Below are 17,671 nucleotides of genomic sequence, written 5' to 3'. Positions count from 1 at the left end.
CACACCTTATGCAGTTTTTAACAAAGTTTTCTACGTCCTCTCACAGCTTAGGCCATATTCCAATTTGTTTTACCTTAAAGAGAGTATTCTCTATTCCTTGGTGGGCCATAGAGTGACACGGGTTAATAATCACTTCTTTTTTAAGTTTGTCAGGTAGCCACTTTACCTCTCCTGTTTTCTTATTCACTGCATATCCACCTTGTATATTCCAGTTTCCCCATCTTTCCTCAGGTTTAACATCCTGTTTTATGGCTTGAGCTCTAGTAACTACCATAACTCCTTTGGTTCCTTTGATGCTAATTTAGCTAAAGCATCCACTTTATCATTCCAATATTTTTCATTCCCTTCTCACTGTTGATGACCTTTAATATGTCTTACTCTTAATTTTCCTGAGTGTTTTTTCAACCAATCATAGATGGATTTCCAATTCTCCTTTTATATCAAATTTTCCCCCTCCGCTGTTTCCCAATTATCCTTTTTCCAAATCCCAATCCAGTATAACAGTCCTTGTACCGCAAAGTCTGAATCCATATAGACAGTCTGCAACATCATTTTTTTGTTTAAGCAGATTGCTAAGAGCTCTGACCTCTGCTCCCTGAGCTGAAGTCATACTCGTAGAACCAGAAATAGTTTCCCCATCAATTTGTACAGCAGCATATCCCCTATATGGCTTAGAGTTCTCATGATATAAACTACCATCTGTAAACTAAACCTCTTTTTCCCTGAGGCTTAACACTTCATCTACTAGGAGTGCTTCTTCGACTAACTTGGTTCGGTTTCTGGAAGTGGGCATTCATGCTCCTCTCCTTCCATCCGGAGGGCATATGGTAACATTGCTTGTTTGTTATTCTCATAAGTAACGTCTCTGCTAGTTAACATCAAGGTCCATTGAGCCATCGTGGTATTTGATACTCCTTTCCCCTGCAGTTTCCCTGATAAAATATACTTCAGGGGAGAGTGAGGTGTTTGTGTTATAATAGGGGCTGTGCCATTAGTCAAAGCAAAAGCTTCGGTGGCCCACACAGCAGCCAAATGTTCTCTTTCACAGATCCCAAACTGCTGCTCCGTAGGGGTTAATCTTCTAGATCCGTATGCTCCCGGTGTTAACTTCCTGTCAGTTTCCTGCATTAGTACTGCTGCTAGACCCTGTTGGGTTGCTGCCAACTTAATCACAAACGGCTTGTTTATTTCAGGGAATTTCAATGCTGGGGCTTGCATCAAAGCTTGTTTTAAATTACAGAAAGCTTTTTCTTGTTCGGGCCCTCACTCCCATTCTACTTTCTTTTTTAGTAAATGCCACAAGGGTCCAGTTATAATGGCAAAATTCCAGAGGTGTTTCCTTAAATAGTTAAACCCTCTTAACATCATCCTCAATGCATGAGAATCCTCTGGCCTTGGTAAATTCATTGGTGATTTCACCTTTTGTTGATTGACCTGAATTCCTTGTTTCCCTCGGGTCACCTCCAAATAATTCACTCTCCTCTGCACTAGTTGGGCTTTCTCTTTATTAGCCTTGAAACCAGTTTCCTGGATGAGCATCAACATCTTTGTCCTCTCCGTAACCTCCTCTTCAGTGTCCCCCCCACACTAATATGTCATCTACATATGAAGTGACATTCTCCTGATCCTCTTTGGATAATTGATCCAGCATTCGCACCGCATGTTGGTGTGCAATAGCCAGAGCGCAGTGTAGGCCCTGGGGAATTCTTTTAAATAAGTACTGTTGTCCCTTAAAAGTAAACACAAATCGGGCCCATGTATCGGGATGCAATGGGATGGTGAAAAAAACAATTTGCCAAATCTATGACAGAGCACCATTTAGGGTCCCCCTGTATTGTTGCCATCACTTGCGGTAGATCTGCTACTATTGGTGTCATAGGGTGGGTAGCTTTATTAATTTGTCTAAAATCCACTGTCAATCTCCTGAGACTTTTTTAATATGGGCCAAATTGGGTTATTGTATGCGGAATTCCCCTTTTCAATAGTGCCCTGTTGTTCTAATGATTCCATTATTTTCTCAATTCCTGCCTCTTCTTGCACAGGATATTTATATTGTCTCTGTGGTGGCATATTAGTAGACATCGCTAATAAATTTCTGTCCAATCCTTCAAACACATAATTCCAAAATTCCCTGTGATTCAAATTAACTGCAACCAAACAATCAGCTGTGACATGTCTGGCGACCTCTGTCATGGGATTAGTGACCGGTTGTATTTCTCCAGCCAATAATCCCAGTGTTATTCTCCTTAACAGGTAATCCCTGGGTGAATCTCCAGGCTTCATGTAATCTGCATTGGATAACACCTTCATGAGTCTTTGACCTATCACTTTTCCTAACAGCATAATAAATCATGGTATCAATTGGTGTGGTTCTGGCTGCCTGTCCAAAAGCATTTTTCGCTTGATCTACTGCCTGTCTAATCTTTCCAGTGGTAACTGCCCTGATTAACCTATAAAATTCACTCATTTAAATTCTCTGTTCCTCCTAACTCTGCCCACTGTACTAGCCATGTTGCCAAATTTTTCATATTCACTGAGTCTAATTTACCATCAACTGTAAGTCTGACGAACTCACAAGAATTATTTTTGTCTGCTCTGACTGTATCTCCCCTGCTACATCCTTAAGGCTTGATCTCCTTTCTATCACTCCTACAGACTTTTCTGGCTTAGGCTCTCCCGGACAGTTTCTTATTTCTTCCTTCAACTTAGTATAAAGCCCCTCTCAAAGTTGGTCAAACTTCCTTTTCTCTTGACCCCTTTGCAGATCCTCTCCATACCAAATATCATTGGAATCCAAATCCAAATCTCTCTCTTTTTGACACACAGCCGCAACTTGCAGCTCCTGTATTTTCACTTGCTTTTTCAATGCTGCCATAGTTTTCTGGCACCAACTGTGAGACGCTTGTGATCTCCTCTTCCTTTTCCTTATTCAAATCTCAGATTAACTATGTCATTCCTATCACTTGATGGTCTAATTTATCTTTGTCTGCTTTAACCTTTTCCGAATCCATCATTCTTTTCTCCAATTCCCCTGTTTTCTTTCCCCATTTGTTCTAACTGAGTTTGCATTATCTCTGTCTGTCTCACTTCCCACTCCAAATTTTTCTGGCAAGTTTTAAAATTCTCTTGTACTGTTTGTAACTCTGCACAGACTTCTCCCTTACATCCAATTGCCTTTTTTACAGCTTGCCACAACAGCCATACTACGGCCGTTTGGTTTTTACTGGCATTAGGCTTGTACAGCTGTACATATTTCTCAAACATGCTTTCTATGGTATCAAATATTACATCTGGTTCCACTGCACCTTCCATCCAAGGGCATGTCCCAAATGCAATAATCTCCTTCTCTAACAGAGAAGGAGCTTTAACTTTAGTCCACTGGGGTGCCTCTTCCACCCCGTTACTTCTCTTCTTAAATAGTGTATTAAACATTATTACAAAAACACCACGCAGTATCTCTCCACACTTGTTGGGTTTTTTTTTTTCTCAAAAATTTCTCACAAATAAGGAGTCACCCTTATTAGTCTTAAATAAGGACTCCCCCAAACACTGTAAGACCCTGTCTCGAAATCCGGCACTCCTTAATATCTCTCCCCCCTCCGCATTCTCCATCACATGTTAAACCCGCAATAGAGTTCTCCCTACGGAATGGGGAGCAGGCAGATACCAGACACAGTGTTGGTATATAATACTCTAAATGGTCTTCATTGATTACAAAACAAAGCTTACTCAATCCACATTCACACCCCAAACATACTATATCAGAGTGCAAAGGTCAGAATGGTCCCGATGGCCAGTCGAGATTCCTTCCAATCATAAGATGTGGGGAACTGGCAAAAACCACATCTATATCCACACAGGGCTCTGGATCAATAAACTACTCCGATTTGCAGAAATCATAGGCAACCACTTATAGTCCATTCCGTCACATCATCGGTTCTTTGCCTTTGTTTACTAGGCCTTCTACCCACATAATTCCAAAGAGACAATCCTGGATGGGCCGCCATGATCCAAGGTGTGCCATTTCCTCCAATTCTTATACAATTTTATATCAGTCCAGCTGGTTGTGTTTCCTTTTCTGCTGATTATCCATATTTTTCTCAGAACATAACAAGGTTGTTTTTGCGCACATAGTTCTAATAGTTCTTGACCTTAAGTTCTTGCTTCGGTTGCCAACTTGCAACACACGTATTTTTGTCAAGCACGTGTCATTCATACCAGTCCTCAATGACTTATAACATATGATATGGATATATGAATCACAATGCGTGTGTGTGTGTGTGTGTGTGTGTATGTATGTATATGTGTGTGTGTGTGTGTATATGTATACACACATATACACGTATGTATGTATGTATATCCCAACAGAAACACTGTAACATATTGTGCTCCTGAAAGGAAATGTGTGAGGTTGACATTCTTGTCAGTTTCACTGATTGAGTTTCATTGAGTTGGTTTCATTGAGCAGCTACCTGGGCTGCCAAGGTCTGTGGCTCTGGTAACCTTGCTATGTGAACTGTCCCAGACTGCCTGCTGGCCTGAGAATCTGGAAGTCCTGGGGTGCCTAGCCCAGGGCAGTCCACATGGAGGGGCTGCTCTAGAGCCACAGACCCTGGGAACCAGTCTTAAGACTTCCAGGCTCCCAGGTCTGTGGCAGGGAGCCTGGAAGCCTGAGAGCACCAGCCTTGAGCCAGATTCTCAGGGCTTCTAAATTCCCTGCTGCAAATCCGGGAGTTAAGCTGCAATAGAGCTGGGGTAAAAAGAGTTTCCTGGCTGAAAACCCTGACATGGCATGGCTGTCCTGGAGTCAACAGCTGGCGTCTGAGTTCTCAGAATTCTAGGTTTTGTGCTCTTTAGTAGGAAGCCTAGCAGTGCTTCTATGGAGTAGGGAGCCTGGTAGCCCAAGAGCCCAGGCTCATGCTATGGCTCCAGGGATTGGCAGGCTTCCTGTCATGGAGCTGTGGACCTAGGGGGTTCCCCAGGTTCCTCTGCAGATTTCCAACGAAAACCTCTGTGTGTTTCAACAACTTTTCTATTGAATCTGTAATAGATTTGCCAAAACATTTCACTTAATCAAGTTGGTATATTCTGATTAAACTAAGTTTCATCAGAAAACTTCCAACCAGGAGCTGAGAGGTCCAGGATCCAGCTGGGGATGTTGGTCCTCCTTTTACCATGTGCAGGAGCCAAGATTCAGGGTAGTGTTGAAACAGGGCATGTGTTCATGTGTGGGCCACCTCAGGCTGGATGAAGCAGTATGTTATATCTGTCCTACAGTGATACATAGCCTTTATTTGATTCAGCTGCATATCACTGTGGCTTTTTATAAACCCTAAGTTCTTGAAAACCATTTCACAACCAGAAAGCTTTCTTAGTACTAAAACTCTATAAACTTGTTATCCTTTTCAGAAAACTTTTAATGTAAACTTAGTGCTAGTTGGCCAGTTAGCCCTAGACACTTGAAGGCGACTGTTTATCCACAGAAAAGTTGACAGCACAAGTCATACCAGTGTCCTGCAGTTGTGACTCAACCTTGACCTGGAGGAATCCTTTCTAGGGCATATGAGATTACTCTAAACTTAATTCCCATTCAGAACTTGGACACTGCCGAGGCTGCCAACAAGTATGCATATTGTCATGGCTCTCTGAGATCAGCATAGGTTTATTGTTAGTACAAAAAACAAACTTCTGTCTGTGTTATTCAAGCAGGTAACAACCAGTCATATTATTGAGACTCTTAGCACCTTCCTGGTTAGTTCTTTTCCATGTTACTGTCTTACTATAATCTATTAAAATAATTTAAATTAAGTAAAAATATGCTCAACTAGTAAATGTTTGAAGATGGTGTTTTAAAGAAAATCAAACCACCGGACTGATGGAAATCACTGTTTAAGCACCTGAAACCCAAGTTTGTTGGCAGCTTTTGGTAGCAGTAGCCTTGTCTGTGGATGCAGAGTAAATATTTTCTTCATTTTGGTTTATTCTAGTTCAGTTCAATGATAGTTAATACAAAGTTAAGAAACTGGGAGTTGAAAAAGCATGAGAGGTTGTTTTCCTCTTCCAGCCTCAGTAAAAACAAGATCAGAGAGTATGAGATCTACTAGTTCTAAAGTCTTGAAGGCTGTGGTGACCAAACCAATCAGTTAAATCCACAAACTACTGACAAAAAGAAAAGGAGGACTTGTGGCACCTTAGAGACTAACCAATTTATTTGAGCATAAGCTTTCGTGAGCTACAGCTCACTTCATCGAATACAGACTAACACGGCTGTTACTCTGAAACTACTGACAGTAATTCTCATGTTTAATGAATGAGTGGGTTTTAAATGCATAATATATTCTGATAAACTTACTTTTTTTCATATGTATCCAGTACATTCAAAGTAGTTTTATTTATCTGATAAGCAATTTCAAAATGCTTTTTTGTGAATTTTTAATTGCTTTCCAGTGTCCATCCCAATACAGCTTGACACAAATCATGAACAAAAAATTAATAATCCTCTAGTAAAAAAGAAATGCATCATTCACCATTTTCTAACATAAAACTGTAGAAATCAAGAGTCTGAATAAATGTCTGTTACGCTATATAATTGCTTAAATAAATATGTATAGATTTAGTGTAGTCTCCTGATTAGTAAAAAGAAATACCATGTTAGACTTGCCTTTCTTTAGGAAAATAACTAAAATGCGCAAATGTAAAACCAGATTAAAAGCATTTATTTAAGTCTTTTATTTTAATCATAATTTAGATCAGCAAGCAGGAAACCTTGATTTAAATTCAACAGCCCTGACTATGATTTCAGTCAAAATCTGAATTCTGTTGCAGCTGAAGTACGCTTAGTCTTTTGCATCATACATTTTGCTATGGAGCATATTCCTTCACTACATTTTGTTCATCAATCTGTTACTTGAGCTGCAGGGGGAGCTGGTAGTAACCCCTATATTTAGGTTGTCTAACACTTTCCAGGATAGAAAAATAGTGTGACTTTTTTTTTTTTTTTTTTTAAAGACACTCTAACACCTTCATTGTCTGCAGCAGGCACTACTACTTTCAATTTTGGGCAGGGATCAAGCTCTGGATCCAAAGGAGTGTAGTGCCTTTTCTTTGTCCAGTGAAATTCTGTTAAAGTGTTTCTAAGACACACATTGTTGAAAATTGTCCTTCTTTTGGAAAATTTTGGCAATATGCAAAAATAACTAAACACTGGCTGATGTGTGATAGAGAGAGTTGGTACAATTGTATATAGTACAATGTTATTTCTCTTTAACTTTTAAAAATAAAAAACCTACAAAATTGCATTAACATGTTAATAGAATGCTTGACTTTACAACCAAATTAACAGTTAAAAGTTAGGAAATTCCAGATTTATGGTTGCCTGTGCAACCTGAATTCTGTCCCCTTGTGTATATGCAGTATGATGGTGTTTAAGAATAAATATCATTTATTCACATTCTACTTTTTCCATGGTATCCTGTCTCCTCCATTGCACAGAGGGACACACAAAGGGGCAGAATTAAGGTTCCACGGGAAACCAAAATAATGTTCCTATACCATAGGGGTTTTTTGTATGTAATGATGAAGAGATGAAAAACGAATGTATAGAGAATGTGTTTTATCCACATTCATTATAGATTTTGTATTCTGTTTTGTCTTATCAGGTTATTCTAATACTGATGCAATACACTTAGATTTAAAAGGCAGCTATGTAAAAATGTTTCTTTCATACTCTTATTTTCTCTTGAAGGCTGGTTTGAGTCTACGGAAAGTAAATAGACATGTGGATTTCCCACTAATTTTAGACTTAGCACCATTTTGTTCTGCTTCCTGCAAGGTACAGTATATTAAGAATACATTTTAGAGTCTTTATTGTAAAGCATTAATTTATTATAGTTTAATTTTTGTAGCTATGGATACAAGTTAAACTGTGATTTTCACCCCAAAGAAATTACAAAATGAATGCGTTCAAGCAGTAATCTAGGATAGGTTCTTCAACTGGTATAAACTGGCATAGCTCCATTCAAATCAGCTGAGGAGGATCTGTCCCACTTAATGTTTTAAAATGAACACAGTAGCATTACAGCTAGCTATCAGTGCTTCCAACAAAACTGGATTTAGTTACTGAACTCTGAATAACATAGTCTTCACTTGTTTCTCAAGTTATTTCAGCATTGCAAAATATACTTAACAAACTACAGTACTTATCAACTATTTGCTCCCTTTATTACTGTAATATTTGAAATGTGTTAACATATATATATTGTTATAAAAATCCATTATGAAATTATACAATTTATCTTTACTTTCTGTGATTTTGTGAATAAGAACATTACAGATGCAGCAAGAGTTCTATACACTCTTTATGGAATAGTGGAGCACAGTGGCTCAATGCGAGGAGGTCACTATGCAGCATATGTGAAAGTCAGAACATCTTGCAAGAAATTATTGGAGCATATTGCTAGCAATAGAAATGTTCAAGGTATGTCCGACAAACCCTTCTGTCTCTGTAAGGAAACAAAATTGATCATTGCCACAACTCATCCAGTCACTGTACTTATATTGAATAAACACTTTGGCCTTGAATCTTCTCATAATTTGCAGTGCCACGCAAGTTGTTAATTTTTGTTTTATTAAACCTAATATATAAACACTAATTTCTATGCCACCTACTCCCTACCTGTGGAATACCAAGTCATCTTCACTGAAGTCCCTCCTAAAGGCTCACTTCTTTCCCAGTGCCTACAAGAAGTGAGTCAGTAACAGTTTTTAAAACAAGTTATTTCCTTCTCTGTGGATCTTGTCTCTTCTGTGTCCCTTAGACTGGAAGTTATTTGAAACAGAAGCTGTTTTGTGTTGAGTCTCATGCTATGCTTGGCACATTGTCAGTACGTAAAAATACCAAATACTCTGGTTTAATGTGAGAAGTAAGAAATACTATTCCATGGAAGATTGAAAATTTCTCCTGGTGACTCTTCTCGCACAGAAGTTTGAAGTGAGGCATCAGTGAAATATATATTCCTGGTGCACTATCCTGTGAAATAATGGAGGGAAGGAGAAGATGTCAGGAGCTTTGCCAACTAATGGCTGGGTGATTATTAGGCAGGAGAATTGGGCTGGTGGGAGGGGGGGTCAGTCTGTAACTTTTTTCATCTTAGAAAAAACACTGCCAGTCCTCGCTAGCAATCGTTTTATATTAGAAGCCCATCTCTCCACAAGGAAAAGGATTAGAGATGTATTGACTTCTGCCATAAATATAAAGGGAAGAGTAACCACCTTTAAATCCCTCCTGGCCAGAGGAAAAAACCCTTTCACCTGTAAAGGGTTAAGAAGCTAAGATAACCTTGCACCTCGCAACCTGGCACCTGACCAAAATGACCAATGAAGAGACAAGATACTTTCAAAGCTAAGGGGGGGACAAAGGGTCTGTCTGTCTGTGTGATGCTTTTGCTGGGACCAGAGCAGGAATGCAGGTCAGAACTCCTGTAAAGAGTTAGTAAACAATATAGTTAGATATGCGTTAGATTCTGTTTTGTTTAAATGGCTGATAAAATAAGTTGTCCTGAATGGGATGTATATTCCTATTTTTGTGTCTTTTTGTAACTTAAGGTTTTGCCTAGAGGGATTCTCTATGTTTTGAATCTGATTACCCTGTAAGGTATTTCCCTTCCTGATTTTACAGAGGTTTTTCTTTTACTTTTTCTTTAATTAAAATTCTCTTTTAAGAACCTGATTGCTTTTTTCATTGTTCTTAAGATCCAAGGGTTTGGGTCTGTGTTCACCTGTACAAATTGGTGAGGATTTTTATCAAGCCTTCCCCAGGAAAGGGGGTGTAGGGGGGATATTTTGGGGGGAAGACGTCTCCAAGTGGGCTCTTTCCCTGTTCTTTGTTTAGAACGCTTGGTGGTGGCAGCATAAAGTTCAAGGACAAAAGGTAAAAGTTTGTACCTTGGGGAAGTTTTAACCTAAGCTGGTAAGAATAAGCTTAGGTGATCTTTCATGCAGGTTCCCACATCTGTACCCTAGAGTTTAGAGTGGGGAAGGAACCTTGACAACTTCTTAAAAGAAAACTTAAGTATCCACTAGTCGCTTCGTTCTCTTTGGAAGTTCATGGGAGCCTAGTGGATCCTTGTAGTGTTTTTTAAATTGCTATTAAATAACTGCTGAAATATTCCTTTTTCTCTCTCTCTCTCTCAGAATTGACCCTGTGTACGATACATTATCAATGTAATTGATAAAATTGAAAAAACCTTAAAGGAGGACAGGCTGCTTTTTGAGAAAAGACGTGGCAAAAAAGTGATATGACAGTTATCCAGTGTAAATATGATTTTTGTGAATGGCATAAAACAATGGTCATATTCTGAATAAATATAATCTTTCACCTGCTCCTCCCAATATGACATTTTTCCAATATACATTTATTTGGTTACAAAGCAAAAAAACAAAAACAAAAAAAAAACCTTAAACCTATTCAGTGTAAACTTAAGATATAAACAAATATTACATATGTTTCTAAATCACGAATAACTGATGTGTTCAAAGGTATTTTCCCACCTCTTCTGTGAAGAACCAGCGTGTCATTTGAGAGTAAAAGTATAAGCCGGTGAATAGTAACTCTTTGCATTTGCATTTCAGGTTTAAAGGAAGCTGTGGGAGCATCAGCAGGACAGTGGGTGTATGTTAGTGATGTCCATGTACAGATGGTTCCAGAATCAAGAGTACTAAATTCACAAGCTTATCTGCTGTTTTATGAAAGAATATTGTAAGAGTGTTTACCAGTTTAATTTGAAAAATGGTAATGGTTATTTGGTCTGTCTTACTTACATGCTGCTGTGGTTGCAGTACCTGTAAATATTGTGCCTTAATCTGCCCTTTAATAGAAAACATACCATACTTTGACCCTGAACTTCAATCAAGCTGATTATCAGTACCCCAACACTAGCTTTAAAATGTGCATTTTGCCAAACATTAAAATTCCTGAACTCCCTGTATCAGCGAGAGAGAGAGAGTAAATGACACAAAGGATGGAATCCTGGCTCTGTTGAAGTCAGTGGAGTTTTGCCATTGAATTCAGTGGAGCCACGATCTCCCCATGATCTTAAACCAGTTAAGAATGAAAATGATGTTGGTAATGTTAAGTGGCTTGATTCCCAATGGACAGTAGTAATGCAAAATTACTCATCTTCAGTGAGATTTAGTTCAGATCATACAAATTGCTGGGTTCAATATTTTGTCTTAAGATTTCTACAAACAAATTTGCATCATGGTGTATTTCCAGACTTATCTGGAAAACAGTGCTTCCAGAATGGAATGATGACACTGGACAACATTGATTGGCTAATTCTGCAGTGTAATTTCCTGATGTACTACTGGGAAAACTGAAAAATATAGCATCTACCAGATTATGCTTCCTGATGGCAAATAGAATATGTAGGGTTTGTATTCTCTCAAAAATCCAGTTAGGTTTGATACACTTGCTCTGAGCTCTCTCTGGATGGCATTATTATAGGAATTTTCTACCCTCTTAGTACCTGTGGAATAACTATGCTTTAAGACTGTCATTTGTAAGTCTGCTGATTTAATATATAGCCATCGTATTTATTCAGGCATAAGAGGACATTACAAATAGTTCTGTATTGTAGTAAAAACTCAAAACTGCTATATATTGGTTGGGATTACACATGTACAGTATATAGTGAGCTTGTGTGTATATATACATTTATTCAAGCACAACTGGGTAATTCTGTTACTAATTATTGGTTCTAAAAACAAATTTGTTCATCTGTTGCTGATTACTTTCTCACAGAAGTAATAAATGACAAATTATTTTTTCAGCGTGTGAGAGTTGGACAGTAGATGACACATTCTGCCCTCAAATAGGTACAAGCAACTCCCTTTGAAGGCAGTGGAGAGGGTGAGGATGTCCACTGGCAGAATTTGTCTCTAATACTCTGGCTGTTTAGCGTATTATGTCTGCCATAATGTCAGCACTTATTTTTCTTGGCAGACCCATTATTTCTGTCCCAAATGTAATAGACAATAATTTCTGTCAGTCTTCAGCCTTATAATTAAACTGGTTATTTTAATTTTTAGGTCGTCTGATAATTTATTGAAGTTAGCTAACTCATAACTAGATTCTGTTTAGCTTGCAACCCGTCCGTCACAACTACCGATTTATTTGATAAATAAAATGCTTTGTGTTTTTCTGTTTGTTGTTTCAACAGTAGAAACATTTAGTTTCATGGTGAAAATTAATTGCCAGTCCTCCTCACCCCAGCATTCCCTTCTGCAGAACTCTCAACGTCCAGCACTGCAATTAAAGCAGCCTGCAGCTTGCAGGTAGCCAAATCCCACCTCTTACCCCAGGGATTCAAGGCTTGAAAAGCAGTAGGAGCTACCATAGTTACCTACCTCAGAGGTAAGGAGCAGAGGCCGCACAGGGGGACTCCATATTCCACATGTTGCAGCACGGTAACACACACTGCCATGTAGATCCACCTGGCAAAACTCCAGTGTGGGAGGGCAGGCATGAATGTCTTAGAGCCCGTGGGCTGTATAGCAGATACAGAGGAGCTAATGGCTAGTTGGAGCTAGTTGGTCATACAGGCTTTGTTTAGAAGAAGTTGAGGTTATGGAAGGGTTAGCTAATATATGTTGGCTAACCCAGACATTTCCCGCAGAGTAGATTCAAATTAGTGCCTCTTACTTCGGTTTAGCTGGTCTCGGTCAACCCTTGTGGGAGCCTAAGGGTCAACCTCAACCACCTAAGTGAGGTAAAAAGTCTTGACCTTAATCTACACTAGGGAAAAGGTCATGGGGAGGTTGGAGTTAACTAATACATTAGTTCCCTTGACCTCTTTTCCTAATCTAGATAAAGCCACACAGGGCACAGAGAAGTGTTCTTCTCTCTCTCTTTTTTTTTTTCTTCTTCTTCTTCTGTTTCTACATAGTTGGTTGAAACTCATACGATTAATGTGGATGGGACTCCCAAGAAACAAAACATGCCACTTGAATGCTGATAGAGAAGTTTCACCACTGTGACGGAATTAGCTCCACAGAACACCAATGGTTCAGTATTAGAACCACCGAATTTGCATACATAAATCTCTGTTAAGAATAGCACTACTTTGTGGGATGCAAGACTGAAGGATCCAACTGCAGAGATTTTCTTGGCCCCAGTCGGCTCCAAGGAGATCACTTTGCATGAGGTCATGGAGTCCTCCCAGAGCTGGTCTCTGCTCCTCTCCAATCAGTTTGCATCCACGGGGTGGCCTGCCTAAATTCTGCCCCCCAGGCAATAGAAATGCCTGGGTTCTGCTGCCAGGGATCCTGCTGCAGCCGTGGAAGAAGAGGGACAACTTGCCCATTAGGGCCCAGGCACACATTTCCTTGCTTTTATGCTGTATAGGCTTGTCAGCAAGAAAGAGACAAACAAATTAAGTGAAATGATGTGAAAAGAGAAGCTAACCCTAATACTATTAGTACATCTCTCCAAGATGCTTATTACTGTCCCTGCTGGACTGCTGTTATTGGCAGAAAAAGCCACATGAGCTGAAACATGAAAAACACTGGCAGTGTGTGGCAGAAGCTACAGCAAATATGGAGCAAAAATTAATTTGAAACTTCAGAAAACATACTCTGCAATGGATTTATAGCTTTATATGGAGAATTATTTTGGTTGAAAATGAGAGAGTGATGCCTGAAGGCACAGACTTCAAGCCTTACGTCTCCTTCAATAACTTTTTAACTACCGTACTTAGGGCAATAGTTTTCCCACGGTAAACCTTACTCTGTTTCTTACTCTGAACAAACAAAAATCTGTTCATAGCTCCACAGCTACACACATTCTGCATGAGGAATTGAGAGAGAAGATGACACAGGCTTCCAAAGGTTCTAGTGACATAGTATCCGATACTTGCTAAGATTTGAAACATTTTTCTAAGGGCATTTTTTCAGATACACTGGACAGTCTGGGAGCTATTAGGTTCCTCCAGCTGTCTCAGGATTCTGTGTGCATTCTGTTGCACGTTAGGCTAGTGTGAAAATGCTCCTGCCTTTTCCTACCTACCACTACCCTTTGTGCTGTATCATGGGGTTGCAACTGATGCATTTTCAAAGGCCCCAATGATTCAGCATTTGGATAAGCATCCTAAAATAGAGATGCTTTTCCAGTGGTGCTAGAACAATTTTTATAGTGGGGGTGCTGAAGGTGGAAACCATATATTTGGGTTGTTATTACTACTTCAAGCCAGCAGGTGTGGCTGCACCCCTAGTTCCAGGACCTATGTACTTTTCCAAAATAATGGAGTCTCCCTCTGGGGCCTGTGGTCCTCATGCATGTAACCAGACTTTCAAGGGGTAGATCATAACTATGCCTTACTGTTATATTCTTGCAGAGACAAGAAGTAATATAGCCTGCTACTGCACCTGGAGTTGTCAGGGGCCGGATTCTTCTGTGATCTTTGTAGGGGGACAGTCCTCTTCTATCTGTCCCATCTTACCCTTTCCCATCCCTCCTTGTGATGTCTCCTTCCCCTCTCACTCTGACACCAATGTTTCCCTTCCTTACCCCTACCCCTACTTTTGGTTATCCCTGCTGTTCTCCCAGCCTCTGGAATTTGTATAGATTAGCCAACTTCTACCTTAATTGAATTGGCTCGTTAGCACTGACCCCCCGGACTTGGTAAGGCAACTCCCATCTTTTCATGTGCTGTGTATTTATACCTGCCTACTGTATCCACTCCATGCATCTGATGAAGTGGGTTTTAGCCCACGAAAGCTTATGCCCAAATAAATTTGTTAGTCTCTAAGGTGCCACAAGCACTCCTCATTTTTGCTGATACAGACTAACCCGGCTACCACTCTGAAACCTGGAATTTGTCTGTCAGTCACTCCTCTTTTATCTCTTCTCACTACCATCCAAATTTCTTGATCTACTGGAGCCTTTGGTAGGGTGCTCAACTTACAGTCCTGCTACTCATACTGCCTTTCTGTGGAATGCAATATGGTTTGCAGAAAGGCCTGAGAAGATAGAGAGGAAAGTAATGGCCGCTGAGCAACCCTTGGAGCAGCTCCTCTGCTGGTCAGCTGCAGGAACTTGATGGTGTGGAGGAATCCCTGCATTTGGGACAGGCAAAAAGTTCTGCCCAAAATGGGACTTTGGAAGGTGTGATAGTGTGTGCATGGTAACTATCCCAGTTTAGATGGTATAGTCCCTATATTTTGGTTACCACTGTCTACCATCAGAATTTTTAATCCTGTTTTTTTTAATGGAGTAAACCTATTTTTTCTTCCCAAACGACCCTGTTTGTGGATTTCAAATGTTGGCAAGAATGACAATGCTTTATGAAGTCATCAGAAGTTTGAGATGTCTTGTATATCTTTGTCACCATTTTCTTCTCCTATGGACTTTATATTCAAATAATACTACAAACTGAAATTTTAAATGCAAAAGAGGTTAATGTGCCAATGTCTACTAGATAAAACAGGAACTCTAACTGATCAAATAAGGTTTTAAACAGAAACTAAGCTGTTGAAACTATAAAAACTTCCTTCTGAAGAGGAAATCCAAGCTGGAATGAGGTGTAGAGGATGGGGAGGCAGATGGAGGAGACTTACAGCAAATGTAAAGATTAGGAAACAGGTGTTTTGGATATTTAACAGTTTACCACACAGTTGTGCAATGGTCTCATGAAATAGCTTTTTGTTGATACATCCATAACTGTGAAATACATTTTTCACCAGCTGGCAGTGGATTTCTAGCCATGCTTCTTACATATCTAAGTTTGTACATAGTTTTACAAACCTATACAAAAGGGACAACATCAAGTTGCAATCTAAACAGTTTTTAAGATGTGGTTAAGTAGTTTGTTACTGCATCTGATTCTCCCTGCCTATTTTGGGGGTTTTGCAATGACATTTTGACAAATTTTAAATGGTTTTTTTTTCTTTCCCCTGTTTCTGTGTAAAAGACTCATGCAAACAATGGGAAACTGAAAGTGCTGTTAAGTGCACAAAGTAAACAAAAAATTCTCTAATTTTTTTCATAGTAATTTTACGTGGCAATTGTTACAATAGTAGGTAAGGCCTATTCTGTGTTCAGAAAGCCGTGTAATTTTTAAATTGATGGTGTCCTTGTAAGAGCAATTACTTTCTTTCCATAATATTTTCCAAAATTTACTTTGTACATGCAGTAAATGAGCCTAATTAAAACTGTATTTTTACACATGCGATGAAAACTTGTATATAAAATGTCAATGGAAATATAAGTATTTATAATAGAACAGAAATACAATAATATATTTTAATTAACAATGTTTCTTCCATTTATTGCAACTTCATATTTTTATTCCATTATGTTTGTAATACAAAATATTCTTCAGTAATATTGTTTTTTAATGAAAATAGAAAATTACTGCACATCCTGTTTATGAAAGCGTTTATTTTGATTACATTTATTTATGGAGACTCTTACATGAAATCATAATGCGTATTTATAACCCCATTGTTTATGGTTGTATTAAACTCTGGTTTCTGAACTGTGTAACCTGAAACTGCAATGAAATCTATGTGCTACTCCTGGGGGAATTCTGTGCCACTGTGCATGCGCGGAATTTGTATCCCCCCCAGATTTCTTTGCTTCCCCGCAGAAAAATGTCTTTCTGATGGGGAAGCAAAGGGAAGCCACAAGAGCGGTCATGCAGCCCTCCCCAGCAGTGTTTTGGGTGCCCAGGGCAGCTGGCAGAGAGGTAAAGGGGCCAGGACTGGGGAAGACCCAGCTGCTGGCTCCTACACTGCCCAGGCTCAGCTGCTAATCCTGACTGAGCTGGGGAGGATGGGACTTCATCCTCCCCCAGCACAGCATCCGGGGCCGGGTCAGACCTACCCCCAATTTTTCCCCCCAGCTGCAGGAAGCTCTGCAAACTCCCTCCTCCCCCTCCCTTGCACTTCCTGCACCCATCACTCCTGAGCTGCAGGGGGAGGGATCCCTGTACAGGGAGCTGCTCCCCCATTCGTCCAACCTCATGCATCCAGACCCCCTCATACCCAGACCCTCCTGCCAAGCCTCACCCCACCCTACTGAGTCCCAACCAGCTGCACCTGGATCCCCACCCCACTGAGCCCCACTCCCCTAGCATCTGGACCCCACACACCAAGACCCCCCTTTTGAGCTCTATCCCCCCCCACACCCAACCCCCGCCCCTCCCGCTGAGCCCCAACCACCTTCACCTGGACCCCCCTGCAGAGTCCCATTACTGTTGCACCCAGAACCCTCCAACAAGCCCCTGTGCATCCAGATCCCCCCTGCATCCAGATCCCTCACTGAATTGCCTGCACCCAGGTTGCCCCGCACAGAACTGTCTCAGCTGACACCTGGATCCCCTCCACACTTGGTTCCTGCCTTGCTGAGCCTGCCTGGTGCACCTGGCATGGAGGGGCAGGGCCCTGGGGCGTTTATGGGGCAGGCCCAGTCCTTGCACTGGGTCAGGGTTGGGTGCAGCCTCACCACTGAGTCCGTGTCCCAGGTGGGGAGCTGCACAGCGATCTCCCACCTCTATGCAGCCAGTGGCCTGTGCTCCCCCATACCATGGTAGCGCCTCCACATTTATTTGGCAAATAAAATTTGCAGAATTTTAAAATATTGTGTGCAGAATTTTTAATTTTTTGGTGCAGAATG

General features: G+C 40.3%; 1 protein-coding gene across 1 annotated transcript in view; it reads left to right on the top strand.

Annotated features, from left to right (window-relative positions):
- The window catches only part of USP45 (ubiquitin specific peptidase 45), a 101,979-nt gene extending 85,707 nt beyond the window's left edge, over positions 1-16,272 (top strand). Inside the window, exons 18-20 of the mRNA XM_074948149.1 lie at positions 7,745-7,831; positions 8,323-8,476; positions 10,630-16,272. Of these exons, the coding sequence (XP_074804250.1) occupies positions 7,745-7,831; positions 8,323-8,476; positions 10,630-10,760 (372 nt within the window). The 3' untranslated portion in view covers positions 10,761-16,272. The remainder of the gene's footprint in view (positions 1-7,744; positions 7,832-8,322; positions 8,477-10,629) is intronic.
- The last annotated feature ends 1,399 nt before the right edge of the window (positions 16,273-17,671 follow it).

The sequence above is a fragment of the Natator depressus genome, chromosome 3 (assembly GCF_965152275.1).
Source record: "Natator depressus isolate rNatDep1 chromosome 3, rNatDep2.hap1, whole genome shotgun sequence".
Taxonomy (NCBI): domain Eukaryota; kingdom Metazoa; phylum Chordata; order Testudines; family Cheloniidae; genus Natator; species Natator depressus.
The sequence above is the reverse complement of the archived record's forward strand: the minus strand, read 5'-3'. Positions and strand labels throughout refer to the sequence as shown.